Raw genomic sequence first — 18,409 nt, forward strand, 5'->3', positions numbered from 1 at the left:
ACATATCTTTCTAGGCACTAGTAAAATCACTAAGGGCGTTTATTTTTGAGTTCCATAGATTAATCCAGTGTGCCTCCTATGATGGATATCCCTGTCCTTGATCCAGTCCAGAAATCTAGTTGTAGGCTTTACAGAGTTGTATTCAGTGAGATGTGTAGGAGCTGCATCTTATTAGCAAAAAGAGTGCTTTAAGAATTTAGAGAGGTATAGTGAAAATTGTCCTGTGTGTTTGTGCACTGAGTGTATTTGTGTGGAGGCTGATCAGTCTCACAATTTCTGTGTTATAACCATACTTGATAGTATCAGTCTTCAGCATATTTCAGATTCATTCCAGTGCTATCAGCACTTGATATTTTAGGCTGTCTTACAAACGCTCTTATGTCTGCATTATTGATCCTATTTATGTTGATGGCCAGTTTGCAGAAAGGTCAGAGGTACTGTATTACTGTAGGAAAGGATTTCTTCTTCTGTACTTCACTGTTGCATGTACTATACAAAATATATTCATATTCTGCCACACTTCCCTCCTTTCTCAACTGTTCTTTCTGTTTTCATCTTCTTCTTTCCACACTTCTTTCTTGCAACAGCTTTTCCCCTGGTGGAAAAGGCTGTGACCTTCATTCCATGTGAAAAAAAAAGAGAAAAATCAGATCATTAGTAGACCATTCAGGCATTTTTAGTGGGTCACCAATGGCTTTTAATCATTTGCCACAACAATAATATTGCTGGAGATAGGTAGCTTCACATTTTGTGCAAGAGCTTGAGGCCTCAAGTAGACTGGTGTCTGCTCTCATGCCTTCAACACCATGCATGGCAGGTATATTGATCAGTGAGAGTAGACACATCCTAAATCTCATCAGATGTTGGATGCTGCAGATAGAGAATGATACTTTTGAGCCATACCTCATTTTCTGGGGAACAGTGTCCCTGGAAAAGCTATGCTGAAAGCTGCCCAGATTTGATTTGAATCAGCATGTTCTCTTATTATTTCTCCTCTCTTCTCCTGAGGATAAAGGAAAAATATGTTTGCAGACTAATGATGTGGTGCTGCTGGGCCCCATGCATTGCCAATGACCAGGCCAGATAACTGTCTTGAACTTTTCAGAAGGGAGGAGCACAGGCTGGCAAAAAAGTGTAAATGCAGATTGAAAAAGGCCCTGCAACATTTGGAAGATCAATCAGGAGGGAAAAGGGCCCCAACTTAAACAGTGTCCATGCTTTGTCACAAGAACCTTCCTTTCAAGAAATATCTGCCAGCCACTTTTTTGAAAATTAACTTCTAAAAAAGCCCTTAAAGGGGCCTCTAAAAATGAAGACTCTCAGTTTACAAGTAGCCATCAGTGTTGAGACACAGGATTCACAAATTGCATTGGTTTGGAAGGAACTCTCAAAGGTCACCTTGTCCAACCCCCTTGCAGTGAGGAGGGACACCTCCAACTAGATCATGCTGCCCAGGGCCACATCAAGGCTGAATACCGCTGTTTGGCTTTGGCTGTGGATTGAACTTAACATGTTGAAAGCAGAATCTGTCGTGTGCACACAGAAATAATTTGATTCTATTTTCAACTGTGTGAAAGTATCTATGTTTTCAGTGAAAATCTGAATTGCATTTGGGAAATTGGGAAATTAAACTGTAACATACACTTGAATTTCATATAAATTAGATTATGGTAAAATTAATATGGCCTTTCTTGCAGTCTTTATGCTGTAATATCTTTTGCCTTTTCTTTTGAAGTATATTATCTCCTGCTTTGCTCTGGAGTGTTGAACACTAGCAACAAAAGTTAAGTCCTGGTTTGACTATCTACAATATTAATTATCTTGATATGCTTTTATCCCCACAGCGAAGATGTTTGTAAGCGAGGATTCACTGTTATTATCGATATGCGGGGATCCAAATGGGATTTGATCAAGCCTCTCCTAAAAACCCTTCAAGAAGCCTTTCCTGCTGAGATTCATGTTGCTCTGATTATAAAGCCTGATAATTTCTGGCAGAAGCAGAAAACGAACTTTGGCAGTTCCAAGTTCATCTTTGAGGTGAGAGCTACATGGTAAAGCATTTTCTCTGATAAGAAGTTTTGTTCATGGAAAAAAAACAACATAAATCCCAAAGCCTATGAATGAGAATAAAAAAAAAACCCACATCTGAGAACTGTTTGCCAGAGTGGGCTGATGCTCTGGCAGCAGTTTGCTTTCTGAACACACTAATGGAATGGGGTGCCTGCTTCATCTCAGAATTTCATGTACTGGTGAGGGTGGGGGTTTTTTTGCATTTGTTTTTGGTGATGTTACATTCACTCTTTCCTTTGTTTCTCCCAGAAAAAAACCCAGACAAATCAGTCAGTATACTAAAGACCAGGTACATGAAGGGCTCATATATCAATTATGCCCAGACTTGAGTTAGTCCTGTGTTGTGGGTTTTCCTAAAACTAGCTGAGAAATTATTCTATTGTTGGCTATATTACCTACCAATGCATTAATCTCAGAGAAACACTCAGAATTTGCATCGCTGGAACTGAGGAGATAATTTGGCTATCATTCTTAATGTTGACTGCAATTGAAGACTATATTTAAGTATATATTTAAGATCTGTTCAATCAGTGTAATGTTTTCCACCTCTTCTTAAAAGCACTTTTGGATTCAATGGGCAACTAATATGGAACAGTAAGAAACTTGTACATGATTATCACAATTTAAGCCTCACAAAAAGCAGTCCAGTCGTAATTTTTGCTTTGTTTAAATGCATCTTGGCTACCTATGATGACTTGGCCATCAAAATAACTTGCTGTCCCCTATCCACCTTTGGAAGCAAAGCTGCCTTCAGTATAGCTTTATGTCACCTCCAGAGGTTCCTCAGAGTTGGTGAAGTCCCCAGTCCAGGCAGAAGCAGCCTCAGTTACAGGGCAATACAGTTGGCAGTGCTGCCTGGCGGGAGTGAGAGAGATCGGTGCAGTGGGAAGGAGAAAGGAAATGCATGGGTACAGAGCAATATAGAGCAGGAGGGAGCCTGTGCAGAGACCAGTAGTAGAATAACTTCAGGGGATGGGGAGCTCCTCTTTTATATATATATATATATATATATATATATGTGTGTGTGTGTACACTAAAGGGCAGTTCCATGGTAGACTAAGAGAATGCACTCTGCACATATATCCAACCCTGAATTTCAGTCCTCCAATGCTTTAGTAATGTGTTCCTAAAACTTCAAAACATAGAAGTGACAAAACAGAGTTCAAATATATACATTTTTAGAACATTTATTTGTTTTATAAATGAATTAATACTTACTGGAGTCTTGACGTATTTTTACTGGGGGGGAGGGGGGGGGAGCCGGTATTATGATATCAAAGACTAAACTGTGGTTAAGTTGTTCATAGTTACAACTCTGAGTCTGTTATGTAAAGGCTCTGGACTCGTTTGTTGTACATGTGGCATGTATTAAAGGTGTTTTCATTTTGTGTGTGTACCTTTGAGCCTTAGTCTGTCTGCTGGGCTGTTCACATGGGTGTCTGTAATGGTTCACAATTTTTTGGATCAGAGGAAGAGACTCAGTGCTTTCGCTGTCTGTTTGACCACCTGCAGACACTTGGAACTGATGAGTACTTCAATTCTATGATTTTGAAAATATTGCTTAAGTTGTGGTCCACCATACAATAGACCCCCTGCAATATTTACACCATAATCCAAGAACTTTTTTTTTAAAGGACTCTTATAGATGCTACTGCTTATCAGTAGGCTCTGAGTCTGAAGCTGCTCATGCTGCCTTGTATGAAGAACTGGGAGCATCAAATAAGCAACACAGGTCAACGTGACTCATTTATTTGATTTATGTGGGCAGCACACAGGTACCCTTTCTGCACTGAACCATTGTGGTGATTTCCCACAGCTCTGATCAAACATGAGATCCTTGGCAGGAACAGACTGCAGTGGAAAGCAAAGTAAATCTCTGTTGAATTGCTCCTATCTACAAACTCAGCAACAATCAGTGCAGTTTTAAGGCCAGACTCTGCTTTTGAGCCTAATGGAACCATTATGCATATGCCAGGGCAGTGTTATGACCTTTAGTTGAGGTTGATGATCTGGATTTTGTGTTGTAAGACTGTGGCAGAATTATTCTGTGCCACAGTCCAGAGAGTGAAGCATGCTCACAGATCATTACACAATGAAAACAGGCAGCCTAGTTAGCATTAGTTCAGAGATGCCTTCAACATTATTTTCTTTGTCCTACCAAAAAGGTTTAAATAGTGAGCAGCACTTTAAAACATGATTTCTAAAGGAAAGGTGGGTGATGCCTGAGAAACAGCTACTTTGTTTAACCACCTACTTGTCTAACTAAGGCTGTTTTCATGAGAGTTTAAAAAACTCCTTAAGTAAACAAATCTCAATAAAGAAATCCAATGCAGAATTCATGAAATGAAATCATGCTAGATTTCATTCATGATAAGATCAATGCTTGCTTGACACACTGCAGGGGGGATGCCCAGATGTTACCCATGAAGGGAAGCCTTTTCTTGACATGCAGTTAAACTCTAAATTGAATTATCTTCAAGAGATTAGTGTCCAGGTCAAAAGGCTTAGAAATCTGAACTCCTTCTGAAGGTACATACTTACCTTTCCTCTGTCCTCCCTCTTCTCCAAATCCAGGAACATTGCAAAAAAGTTTTGAAATAATATTTCTGCTGAGCAATAGTTCAATGCAATCCCACTTTAATGCATTGCAGAATGCCTGATATTTTTAGATGGATACAAACTGGAAGAAAAACCTTATTATTAACTTTAGACCAGTGAGAAGCCTGCAGTTTTGGACAAGATTCAGGATAATGGACAGGACTTAGAGTATTTTTCTTTGTAGATGACTTTTACAAGATTGCTGTGATTATTGGGTGCCTCTATTTCTAAAGAGCACAAATGCTGACATTCTTTAGAATCTTGATCTTAAGGGGATAGATGTGCAGTCACTGATGAACATCACAAGCCTTTAAGGGCTGCCAACTTGGGTGTTAACATGACAGCACTAGAAATCTCTAGTTACATATGAAATGCTATGCTCGTTTTCAGGGGGAAAACAAAAAAGGTTGAAATTAATGGAAATAGCCATGAGGTTTTGTGTCCTTAAACCGTAATCTGCTTTCTGGGTACACTGTGCATTTCTCTGTCATTGATTACTGAGTCTAAATGAATTAAAACCATCTCTCATTGATTGTGTATGATTCATGAGCAGCTATTTCTATTAGCAATAAATTCTAATTGTTAATACTCCAATGACATTTCACTTTTACATTGATTTTGGCTAATTACATTAGATATTACTAATATGAAAGACTTCTGCCTGGGGCAAAAGCCAACTGGAATAATCTGGAAGAAAACTCCAGCATATTCTGTGTTTTGGCAAATCACAATACCTGCCTCAGTTCTTGTGCCTAAAACTTTTGCTGCTATATAGCCACTAGCCTGAGTGCAAAAAACGGAGAGGAATCCCTGCTCTACAATGTACCTGTTCAGTGAGCAATCATATCCAGATATCCAACAGCTGCAGTAAGAAGTCTTCAGTGTCCCACAGAGTTAATCTATGACAGAAGCATTCTCACTATATATTCTTGATAACCAGGCCAGCTGAGAAAGGTAGATATTACTCCAGCAAATATCATGTCTTGTAATAAATAAATCATTGCCATTAATAGAAAAGGTTTCAATCCAATTAATTCATCCAAATAGTCCTCAGCATCTTTTACAGTGTTTCTTCAGTTATGCATTGATAAGGAAAATAATCCCTTCATGCTATCTATGGACTGAGCTGTTCTGATTAGACACTGATTCAAATGCTATTGTTCTTCCTTCCTTAGACAAGTATGGTATCTGTTGAAGGCCTGGCAAAACTGGTAGACCCTTCTCAACTGACAGATGAGTTTGAAGGATCGTTGGATTACAACCACGATGAATGGATAGAGCTGCGCGTCTCCTTGGAAGAGTTTTTCAACAGTGCAATCCATTTATTATCAAGGCTGGAGGATCTCCAGGAAATGTTGGCCAGGAAGGAGTTTCCAGTGGATGTTGAGGGCTCCAGAAGGCTGATTGATGAGCACACACAGCTGAAGAAAAAAGTGATTAAAGCTCCTGTGGAAGAGCTGGATCGGGAGGGTCAGAGGTTATTACAATGCATAAGATGCAGCGATGGTTTTTCTGGTAGGAACTGCATTCCTGGAAGTGCAGATTTTCAAAGTCTTGTGCCAAAGATCACCAGCCTTTTAGACAAGCTGCATTCTACCCGGCAGCACTTGCACCAGATGTGGCATGTCCGCAAGCTGAAACTAGACCAGTGCTTTCAACTCCGGCTGTTTGAGCAAGACGCTGAGAAGGTAGGGAATAATCTTTTCTATTCATACTTTAACCAAGACTTTATCACAAGGACACAGTGATCATGTTTGCTTTAATTAGCAACATGAGATATTCATCACAGGTGTAAGATCTCATGTTGCCAGCAGATGTAATTTGTGTGACTCTTAAAGCAAATTCACTGAGCTAGTTGTTGGATGTAGCAGACGTAATAATACCTAAGTATAACTCATCTGTGTCACTTTTGATGAAAGTTAATCTGCTTTTTTAGGTTTTTTTTTGGTGTCACAATGGGTACCTTTGGTAGACATTAGCACAAGAATCCGTTTTTTTCCAATTTTTTTTAACTAAGCTTATGAATATATTTGTCTACATGTCACAGCACCTAAAGAAGACTGATTTCAGGGTTCCATTCGCTATGATTATTGTTTGCACTTCTTGTGAGTCTTTGGGAAATTTGTAGTTTAAATCCTCCTAATTGTTATCTCAAATGACGTGTTTGGTTTCCTTCTCCTCAAAATCACAACAGGATTTCCAACTGGTAAAATCTTTAGTAATTTATAAATTATAAAAATTATAAATTATAAAAAAAAACAACAAAACAAAACAAGGACATAGCCACTTAGTTCCCACAGCATGAGATCTGAGACTGTGTTTAGGTTAAACATATAAACAGACCAAGAGAAAGTATTCTGAAATGACAGTAGCACGCAAAAAGTCAATGTGGCTGGTTTGCATTAAAAAGCACATAGGGACAGCATTTGAAGTCATACCTGAGATTGAATCAGTGGCTAACATTCATGTTCACCAGCACAAGACCTTATATGAGAAATATTTTAAATTAAATTGCAACTTCATATTTCTTAGCTGCTCATAATGTAGTGTTTCAGTCTGAAAAGCACACAGGTGCCTCAAAATGAACCACAGTGTACAAAAGCAGAAGCACAGGTAAGTAACATGGCTTTTGTAAACTGTAGTCTCACAGGTGTGCAGTACTGCTGCTGAGTTAAATCCTTATTCCTGGCCTCTTCAGAAGACACTCAGTAACTGTTAGTAAATACAGAGCACCCTTCTTGCAATCCACCCGCAGCAGCTGGTCATGTGTGTCGAAAAGACTGGCTAAAACCCAACCAGAGTTCCCTAACCAGGTCTCAAACACACCACCACCTGCAAGTTTCAGTGACACACAGTAAAGCAGGCTTCTTGCTACTTCTAGTATTTGTCTGCTCTTTGCCTCTCAAAGCATATGCAGGGACTGATTTTGGTGAGTTTGTTTCAGACAGCTGTGTTGTGCTAGAGTCTTGGCAGTCTCACTTTCTTAAGCCAGAAGTGATTGACATCTTGTTAGGTGATTTTGTGAGAAGCCTTTGCTGCACATTTGAAATCCTAGGCCACAAAGTGGGGTGTTCTGAGTGGAAGGTACTGAGCTCTTGGACTCATGTTTATCTAGCATATATATTCATCAAAAGACTGAGTTTCTAAATCTTCTCTTAATGTATGATCCAGCTGTTTCACTAATGTGTCTGCCTGGACCCTGGAGGAACAGCAAAAGAAAGACAGAACTGATCTGCTGATCTCACTGAAGATAATATTTTTTAATCAGATGCAAATTAATATTATTTTTTAAACTTTAGGGAGAAGTACACTGTTATGAAACAAATACAATCTTCTGCAGTGCAGGGCAAGACACAAGATGTTCGTTTTCAATGCATATACTAAATATCTCTAAGGGATGCTAGGACTGTATAGTCAATCCTGCTATTGAGAAAACTTGGAATTCAGAAGAGTCCCTCTAAAATGAGAGTCACTACAGCATCACTCAAAGATGAGAAGAGAATTTTTCTTCCAAATGCTACAGTTTCCTCCTTTCTCTTTTCCTTGTGTGCCACATGCTATCAGGAGTTCAATCACTGCTCTCCTTCCCAGCAGTGGCTCTATCTCAGTGCTTTGGTTTGGATTTTCAGTTTCTTTGGAATTATTCAGATCACCAGTGCTTATTAGGATATTGTAATTTTTTTTTAATATGTTTTGCTAATATTATTAGAAAATTATTATTACTAGGCTCTCAGATGGAGTTAGTGTCTAAGGAGTTCTGGTTGGCAAGCATTCTTCTGCAGTGTTGAAGGAAGTCTCTGATATATTTTTCTTTGCTATCTCCTGAACAGGCATAAAAGGATGGTATGATACAATTCTGAGCATTGTGACACCTAGGTTCTTTGCATGTGTTATTCTGAGGTTGTTAAGTGTAAGGTTTAGGGAAACCAGCAGATTAACAAAACTTTTGAGGTGAAGAAAGAAGCAGGGAGAATGTGATTCCTGCCTTTCCCACCCTGGTTGTCTCAAGCAATTCCTGATTGACAAAACTGGTGTTTTGATCTTCTCGATATCTCTTATTCACCTACCTCACATTAACTAAACACAGAATCTTGCTTTGGCTCCCCTAAGTATCTCTATTTGCCTTTTCTTGACTACTACATTTTCTCAAAGAACAGAAAATATTTGGTTGTTTTATACTCTCAAATGAGTGGGTGAGTCCCTACAATTCTCCCAGGGAAGGCTGTAGACCCTTTTACTTCACATTTCATACATACAGACTGATGTAAAACACTGACATGCTTATTCTCCTTAGCTGCCTTTTGCAAACCTCTTTGAAGCAGTCTGACCATCTCAGACTGGAAAGTACTTGTCTCATAAAATGTTCAGAGCTAAATCCAGTCTGAGCGCTGTCTCCACTGTATAAATAGCCACCACAGTCTGCCTGTGATGAATTTTAGATTTTCCCGGTACCTCCATTTGCTCAGTTACGCTCTACCCCCTACAACTGGGGTAGAGGCACAGCTCTTTCCATATAACCTGGATATGTCATTTAGTGCTAATCAAATGACAAATCTAATACCCTGTGAAAGCTCAAACTCCGACATAAAATTCTGAATATAAATAAGGTTTTAGGGTCTTTTAAAATATCTCTGTGTACACACTGGGTGATATTTTAGGAAACCTGTTCTAATAAGGAGAACACGGGCAAGGAGTTTCAATTTTTTTGGACATCTCTGTCTGATTTTAACAGTTTCAAATGTCATCATTATCTGAAAATTTCTTAAAGATGAGATATAAAAAAAAGGAGGGGGGGAGACATAAGAAGAAAAAACATAGAGTATTTTAAGGTAGGTTAATTTTTTAACCCCTTGGTATTATTGGACCTCAGATGTTCAAAGCAGGTAAATTCTTCCCTCCACCCCATAGAGCTCCTTTGTTGGAATGTTTATAAATGGTAGTCACTGCTTGGACACAAATTATTCAAATTACAGATATTACAACTTACAGAAGGTCTGTACAGTTATGTGCTGAGCTTCTCATATTATTGGCAAAATAAAAGGAGGAGGTGGTCACACCCTTGGCTTGTCTCAAATCAGTGGGAGACAGAGCTCTGTGAAGAAAAACTTTGTCTCCAAGTCAAGCCTTTTGGGGTTTTATTTTCCTGTGCTGAGGCTGAGTGAGAGGAAAAGTTGTTCTATCCCACAGGCACAAGAAGTGCAGTGAGATTGAATCCCCAGATGGAGACTGGAAGAGCCTTGGAGCTCAAGTCAGCAGGCAGGTCAGGCATGTGGGGAGTTTTGGCAGAGTGGTGTGAGGAAGTTGACATGCTGTGCAGTGCTGACTGTAATGATCTGCTGATAAATAACACATTTCAGCCACTGGTGTAGCCCTGACCCTCACTGTTCAACGAATTCATTTCTCACCAACTAATATATACATACATATATATATATATATATATAATTGTGAAACTAGAACTGAGGCTTAATTGTCTTTTTACTGGGTAACAGGGAAAATATTCTTAGCCATAAGTAGCACGCAAGCATGTCATCTAGTCTAAATCAAATATTGTTTAAAACAAAACCCCCGCAATCAGCTAGATCCAGATATTAGATATTAGAACTATCTGAGAAATGTTGGTCAATTGAAATCTGGACAGGAAGAACTCAGGCAAGAAGCCACATGTTTTGCACTTGAATAAATACCAAAAAAAAAAAAATAGATTAAAAAAAAAAATTCCTTGCACTCTGTATTTTCCAGCTTTTCTGGAAATCATTTGTAGCTGGCACCCAACTTGACTTTTGTAGGAATTTCCCCATCATTCTGGGTTGGTTCCATGTTAATTTTACTACCCTAGCATGTATGTGAATCAAAGCCAGCTATCATGATGTAATCACCGTTGTCCACATTGATTATAAATAATGCAGTCATCAGCTGGACTGAACCAGAGCAAAAAAACAGCAGTTATAATATAATTAGGCTCAGCCTCTAACAGAAGGCAGAGCACACTTTTGCATGTTGTCTCTGTCCTCACCTCCCCTTCTTCCTGACATTCTACAGACTCCACTACATAAACTCCAAAAAATGGCAATGGTAGTAATAAAGTGCCACCAGTGAATTTCACTGGAAGTTTGCAGTGCGATAAACATTTTATTTGGATAGTCTAGTGACTAGAAAGTCTAGTGGCAAACCACAGGCCACATTTATTCTTCAAGGAGCAGTGAAGTAGTGGGCTTGCAGTTAAAACCATCTGCCACATCCATAACAAAGCTGCCCTTTGGCAAACACAGGCCTGCCTGTGACTTTTCTTGTGGAGCAGGCTATGGGAAGATGTGCTGGCTACTGGGGGCTGCTGTAGTGCTGCTGCTCTGTGGGTGGCTGCAGTGAGAGGGAGCAGAGGGCATGGCCTGCAACTCCTACCCCACAGCAGCTGTTGCTCCCATTTCCCAGGCAATGTGATTTGCCTGGAATGACAGAAAGATTTCAGTGAGTGCATGAGTGACTGAGTGTGACAACAATGCAAAGTCCATGTGATGGAAGGCAAGTTTGGAGGACAGGGAAGTAATCAAAATGGTTGAAGGGTGATAGGGTGGAGTAATAGTTGCAGCAATTCTGAATCCCACTCCCTGCGCAGGTGTGGGCAGTGGCATCAAGGAGCACAAACTGCATCCCTCCCTTCTGACATACAGCACTGCTACAGGCCTCTTCCTGAGTCTGCTCTTCTTAATTAATGTGTTATTGATGTGTTGATGTGTATTGTTGTGTTATTGATGTGCTATTCTACTGGATAGGTGCTATTAAACTCAAATCCTATTTAGTGAAATAAATAATGGGACGTTTGGTTTCTGAAGGAGGAAAATCACAGACACACCAGCTGTACTAGACTCCTGTCCCATTCCTAAGGAAAATATTGGGAAGGCTCCTACTGATTTTTCAGCAGAGGCACAATATACCCATTAACATTTACCCTGAAGTGCTAAATGAAATGCAGGAATTCCTGGTTTAGAATGTAACTTAATAACGTATAGAGTTAGTCTAGAAAAATACAGAGAAGCTCTAGCACCACAGTGAAGTCAGTAGGGGGTAAGATTTCCTGAGAAGTATATAATCTGAGTATTAGAACCATGCTCACACTGTTACTGGAGTACTATACCTGTCAAAGATTCATGTTCCTCAGAAGGAAGGAACACTCTGCAAGCTACTCTGTCTCAAAAGGTCCAGGATGACTTTGACAGAATAATACAGAAATTTACACTGTGAATTAGGAGAGAGGATGACTTTAAGAAAGAAACATTGATATCTTGATGTTTGTGAGAAGGGAAACTGTCAGTACATTTGTGACTGTATGATACATGTCCACTTTAGCCATTTCATGCATTACTTCCTTTATAATGCACTGAATTCTGATATTCTATGTTCTGTAATATAATGCATTACAAATCTGATGATATGATCCTTCTTGCTAATAGGAGGCAGTTTATTTTATTACAATCCATTAAACAGAGCAATTGTAGTTGCTCCTTTAGTCAAGTGATACTGTGTGGGGAAGGACTTCCTAGAAATGAGTCTCAGCTGACTTTCTGGAAAAGTAGAAAGATTAAAAACATCAAGAGCATCTTCACTTTCTTCTTCCTTTCTTTCTTCATTTCCCACCATCTCTACATTTTCTTCTGCTGGTGGTGTCCAAAAGGCCTGGGAAGTGAGACGTAAGTTGACGATCAGGTTTTCCTATTTACAACATGTCATTTCCTTATGGATTTGTGTAATACTAAAAGGCATATCACCTGGGACAGACTCCTCTGACCGAGATAAAGTCCAGGACCTTTTCTCCTCTCTTGTTTCATTTATGGAAGTGCTGAATTTCTTTGATCTGTTATATGTGCCATATATAAAATTGCCTCCAAAATTTCTTGTGAAGTGTTGGCTTAGGTATTACTGTAAGGGGAATGTGTCCCCATGAAGGAGACTGGGAAGCCAATGAGGAAAGTACCGAGAAGCTGACAGAGGGAGCTTTCATATGTGAAGTGAATATAAAGCAAATGAGTTCTGGGGAGGTGGTTAATTAGGGATAAGGAGGAGACAGGAAGCATATTAAGAGGGGAAAGAACTAGAATCAGGATTAATAATGAGAGCACATTCTTAACGTCTTGCACAAGAAGAAGTGTATATGCCCCCTGTGCTGGTTCAGTGTAAAAGGATTTGTAACTGAATGAGTGGTGTTTAACAGTTAACAGTAATAATCATACAGGCATAATAAGCAGGGATTAGACATGGATTTTTGCGTAGGATTTAGATTTTATTTAAGTTACATGAATACTGTCTTGGTGTACAGAACTCTACATGCTCTGGATTTTCCATCTAAGTACTTCATGGATATCACAACAGCACAATAAGTGAGCATCGCAGTAAGGAGCTTTCCTGGAGATTTTGAGCACAGGGGGTGTTTTAGACCTGAGGTAAGCTCCATAAGATTTCTGCAATAACAAGAGTCAATAAGCTTAGTGTCTTCTGCAGAGACATTTGACTGAGGGTCTAGGTGAGCCTCATTTAAGCATGTTACTTTCATCCTTAGCCCATTCCAAACGTCTGTGCAGACAAAGAGAGTCTATGTTTGTGAACATGAATGTGTCTGCAGAGAACTCTGTATAGGAACAGTGGCAAAGAATTTTTCTTTAAAAAAATTAAAGAGCTTACCCATAGTCCCAGAAAGAGTTCTCAGAGAAGGGCTCAATTTATTGTTGGTACCTACCCTTCTTGGTCCAAAGCAGCTGCTTCTCTCTTCATCAGGTCAAACAAGTCAGTTTCAGGATAGTTTTAACTGCATCCCCTGACCTGCCTGCATTTTGGTGTGCAAGGTTTCCCTGAGTTGTCAGCTCCTTTAGAGTAGAATATCTCATCTGCTGTTGAAATCAGGCATGTTACTTTCACGATCTCTATGAGTTCCCACTGACAGGTTTTCAGTGAGCCAGTACAATTAGAGCTCTACATTCAGGAGCTGTGTGGCATCTCTAGCTACTGTCTTTACCTTACTGATGAAGGGATTAGCAACTTGGCTACCCACTTAGAGAAACGGGACCTTATGAACAGTCTGATTTGCCAGGGCTTGCAATAGTCCTAATATAAGGAAAACAAGCTTTGAAAATGTTCCTAACACAATTGGTTCTTATTTGTAAGCTATAGAAGAAAAATACAGATTTCTGCATTTATGGATCTGGAATACAAATTGCTCAAGAGCAACTTTTAGTCACAGCATTTCAAGTTGCTTTACACCTTTGTCTTTTCTCGTGCCTGTGGACGCTTGCACAGAGCACAGTGTCTGTTCTCTCCTGAAACTTTGTTTCCATATCTAGCGTCTACTCTCACAAACTGCCAGTGAAAAGTGCTTTCTCTTATAATCTGAAGCTTTCCTTAGCATATGGCACCTTTTTTTGGCATAGAGTTTCTCAGTAGATGACTGTTCTTCCCCATTAATAAAATCAGACTTGGGATGTCACTGCTAGGAAGGAAAGTCAGCTACCAGTCTAAATAAGCTGCCATGTGAATAAAAGATCATCATCTTGTGCCATCCTTTGTACTTAGCCCACTCAGACTGAAAGAACAGAAAGGACAAGCACCATCTGCAAGATGAAGTGTTTGCGCTGACACAGAATTTCTAATACCAGATAGAATGCAGAAAATGGATGAATGCAGAAAAATATCCTTGGAGATGTAAGGGTAAGGAAACACTCCTACTAAATATAGATGTGTATCCACATATGACTTGGTTGCTTTAGTATGGTACTGGGAATATTCTGCTTCACTTAAAAAGTTTTGTTCAAGATCTTTCTAGTAGCATCAATCAAGGACAAAGAATTAACATATAAAATTCACAGCAAAGAGAGAAACTGTATATCTCTAATCTATGTATTTCCCCAAATACCTTATGCCAGCTCTAATCACTTTAATTACTTTGCACATCTTAAAACAAAGGAGGCTCTAATAAAACAGGTGAAGACTGAAAGCATGTAGTAATAACTCATTGTAACAGCAGCTTTTCATTAGTTCTCAGTGTTTATTCAAATGTGCTCCGTGTCATGTTTCTTTTTTTTTTTTTTTTTTTATTTTGCATTTTAAAATAATTGATGTCTTGCTACTGAGTACTGCTCCTGCTTTGTCTTGAAGCACATCAATGCTCTCTGTCATGGATAAGCCACTATGGAATGTTTTGATGCAGCTGAATGAACAGTATGATATTCTGAATGTATCTTTACTGATTTCTTTTTCTGAGGCTCAGTCATAATAAAACAGGACTTGGGCTCATGGATTCCCCAAATTGCTGGGTTAACCTGATCTCTGACTTTTTAATTTTTTTTTCCCCCAGAGAAACAAAAGAACTACTTTTGCCTAGAAGCAGGAAAAAAAGAATTGTAACAAAGGGTGGTTGTGCACAGAGTGTGTGTTGACAGTTCTTTATGATGCTGTGAGCATAAATGTCATGTGCTAACGAGATTTCAGAGTGGGATCAGCACCTTTTACTTTGGAAGGCTTTGAGAGTGGCAGCTAAACTGTTTCAAGTCTGCAATCTGTCTCCACCTTATTATGGACACCTAAGAATTATTGGGGAACTGTGGGGTAAATAATTTTCAGCACCTATAAGGATAAATTATCTGCAAAAACATTCATCTTTAACAGGAAGATGAATCCTGCATAGCTTCTGTCTCTCAGTTCAGGGACCTGCATGCTGGGACTTGCAGTCTTTGCAGGCTATAGCTCTGAATTAAAGATGCAGCTACCTGACATCTGCTCTGTTTAATATGAAGTAGGCTTCTGACAGGTTGTTAATGCTGTCCACAATTTGTTGCCCCCAATCTAAAGTGAAGAGTTGCCGGAGCGGGAAGTAATCACAGTGGACTCTGTGGGAACTGTTCATTACTTTGACCACTGCTGGTCACACTTAATAAGATCCTGTTCTTACTATCTGTAGGAAAGAACTTTTTTTTGCAAGACCAGGAGATCATTATTTAAATTTTTAACTTCCCTCAAAGCACAAACAGAGCTCATTTCTGCTAATTGCATTGTAAAATCAAAATTTCAAAATTAGTGGTGTTCCAAAAGGAGCTTGCAGCTTTTTCTCAGTTTCAAGCTTGTAACCTTCCATTTTCTTATGTATCAGTCAGGGTCTTCCCTTACGTACCAAGAGCATTGTGGACATTGCCTTTCTGCCTTTTCTTCCACCAGTAGAAAGCTGGGGAACAAATCTAATGACAAAAGGACAAAATCACAAGTACACACCAACTACTTTGTGCTGCTCCTACAACTGAATACAGCTACAAACCCAGTTTTGCCATCTGGTTTGAGGAAGTGTGGTATTGCCTTGCCTGCTGAGCAGAGCATTAAGGGAATGGGATAAATATATAATAGAAATCCTCATCCTGGTGGATGTTGTTCTAGTGGTGAATGTCACCTGCTCTTGTTGCAACCACCATTTCTTTCCTTCTGGAGTAGGAGGCAGGACTCCTTTTGGAGCCTACCACTGACCTTCTGTTTCTGCTGCAGCAAGTCTGTTGTTGGTTTGACAGCTCTGAAGACACAAACTTCCTTCTGTAATACTTCCATGACCCTAGTTCAGACTCCACAAGCAAAGCACATCAGAATTTTCTGAAGGCATTATGTGATGTTAATTTTTCAGATGTGGACAGCTGTCCATCAGGAAGGGCAGTCATCTGCCAGAGCCCTGATTGCTTTTGAGCTGGATTGGCTTTGGAGAAGCGAAATGGAAGTACAAAGCAGGCAAAGTTCAAAGCTAAAAATTCGGAATGAAAACCCACAGAGGTTAACTGCCTTGCCTTCTGTCACACAGGAAGCCTGTTATGCAGCGGGAGTCCTGATCTGATGTGTAAGGTAGATATTTCAATGCTTTCCATCTTCCCTGTGCTGCCAAATCTGCTTTTTTAATTTTATTTTTGCAGGCAGCTAAATATATTGCCTCCACAGAACGTGGAACTGAATGTGATCCTTTTGATGAGAATGTAAAAACTAAACAATGCCTCGCCCCACTGCTGCAGCTAGCCATGAGGAAGGCTCGCTCATTTCCTTCATGCTAACTGTGCCCTATAGCATAGTTACAGCAGTCTGTGGCTGCTTTCAGTCCCATTGCACTGGGCCATCCAACACACTTGTGACCTTTCAGTGCAAGAGAACAGAACATTAACTGAGTGATGGCGTAGTTCCTGCTTGATGTTTCCAGGCTCTGGCATCAGTTGCCTCCCAGTCCGTTCGCTGCTGACTGTAAGGAAACGGCTCCGAAGCCTGCTGCTGCTGCTGCTGCTGAAACTGGAACACGATGTGCTGTGCTATTTGCAGTTTCCTGCTCCCGACACTGGATACGCAGTTACTATTCCTCTTGCTTCCTCCATCAATATTAGAATGGGTCCAAAAATAATTGAAGGCAATATGTTCCAATGGAATTTTTTTTTTCTGCTTTTGAACAAATTTCCTCTTTATTTTGCTTGCTAATTTTGATAGGGAGCATTTCAAAGCTGTTTCAGCTTCTCCAGCTAGGCACCACTGGGAGGCACAGGAATTCTCCCCTGATCAGTATGGCAACGGAAAGTGTTTGAAAGTGCATCTTGATGCAAACTATTATAATGATGAAGTTCTGCTTTAACTAATGAAGACAAGAAGATTGAATGCTCTAAAGGACAATGAATTTCACACATCTAGAAAAAGAGTAGAAAGAGGTCTGCACGGCCAAAGAAAGAGAAGAAAGCTGCTTGCTTATTTATTTATTTATCTGATCCTTAAGAAGATTAGGTGATAAGAGCCTGGCTGTCAGGAAATACTGTAATTAAACTCTACTTGAGGTTCATAGACTTGTCGTGCAGCATCTTTCAGATGTAGATGTGAGATAGTTCCTAAATTAGTATCTTCTTTGCCTGATTGACCTGCTTTATGGCCCACAGTTGGCAGAGCTTGGGGTCTTCAAAATATATCTTTAATTAGCCTCCATGTCTATTTATAAGGAATACATGAGCATGGATGTGCAGTTGAGAGGTTGCTTCCTCAGGAGCTGGTGATGGTTTAAGAGATGAAACCAAGAATGTGGATTAAGAATCATTTCCAGGAGTACCAGTGCCATTTTACAACAAGTCAATGTTTTTTTTTTCTTACATATCATGAATGTTATGAAAACTAGTTGAGAAACATTTTCCTGAACCTTCATGTATTGCAGGGCCCCTCCATATTACTTTTCATGGAAATCCTGGATGCCTTATATCCTACAGAGGTGCTGAAAAATTGTTGCAATAAAAACAGTCTTTGGGTTGAGTAATTTCACTCAATTTATTGCTAATCAACACAAACTTCTGATCTTGGTTTGGATATTGAGAGGAAAAAGCAGGACACACTCTCATAAATACCTCTTCTTCCCCAGACTCAATTTCCTTGATTTTCTTAGTGGTTTATACCCAGTCCATCAAAATTATTCTGGTATCATGAAAACCAGCAGGGCATGTTTGCAACAATATTTGTATGATATTATTTCTACGTACAATTTTTGTGCTGCTGTTTCTTAGTGTCCCTGCTCTGATGTGGGGCACCTGTCATCCTTCAGGGGTGTCCCTGTTCCCTTTACCATGAAGGACTCCACAGGGAGTCTCCAGACATGAGCAGCCACTATTTTATTTCCTTTGTATCCAAGGACATCACTGGCTGGTGGTCATTTTGATGTGATGGTCAGGCTCTAGCGTGTGGTGGTTTTCTGGGGCTTGGTATCAGAGCT

General features: G+C 39.7%; 1 protein-coding gene across 1 annotated transcript in view; it reads left to right on the top strand.

Moving 5' to 3' along the window:
• KALRN (kalirin RhoGEF kinase) overlaps positions 1–18,409 on the top strand; it is a 507,955-nt gene that overhangs the window by 196,549 nt on the left and 292,997 nt on the right. Inside the window, exons 4-5 of the mRNA XM_054381250.1 lie at positions 1,845–2,037; positions 5,844–6,356. Of these exons, the coding sequence (XP_054237225.1) occupies positions 1,845–2,037; positions 5,844–6,356 (706 nt within the window). The remainder of the gene's footprint in view (positions 1–1,844; positions 2,038–5,843; positions 6,357–18,409) is intronic.

Source organism: Indicator indicator, chromosome 5 (genome assembly GCF_027791375.1).
Source record: "Indicator indicator isolate 239-I01 chromosome 5, UM_Iind_1.1, whole genome shotgun sequence".
NCBI lineage: Eukaryota > Metazoa > Chordata > Aves > Piciformes > Indicatoridae > Indicator > Indicator indicator.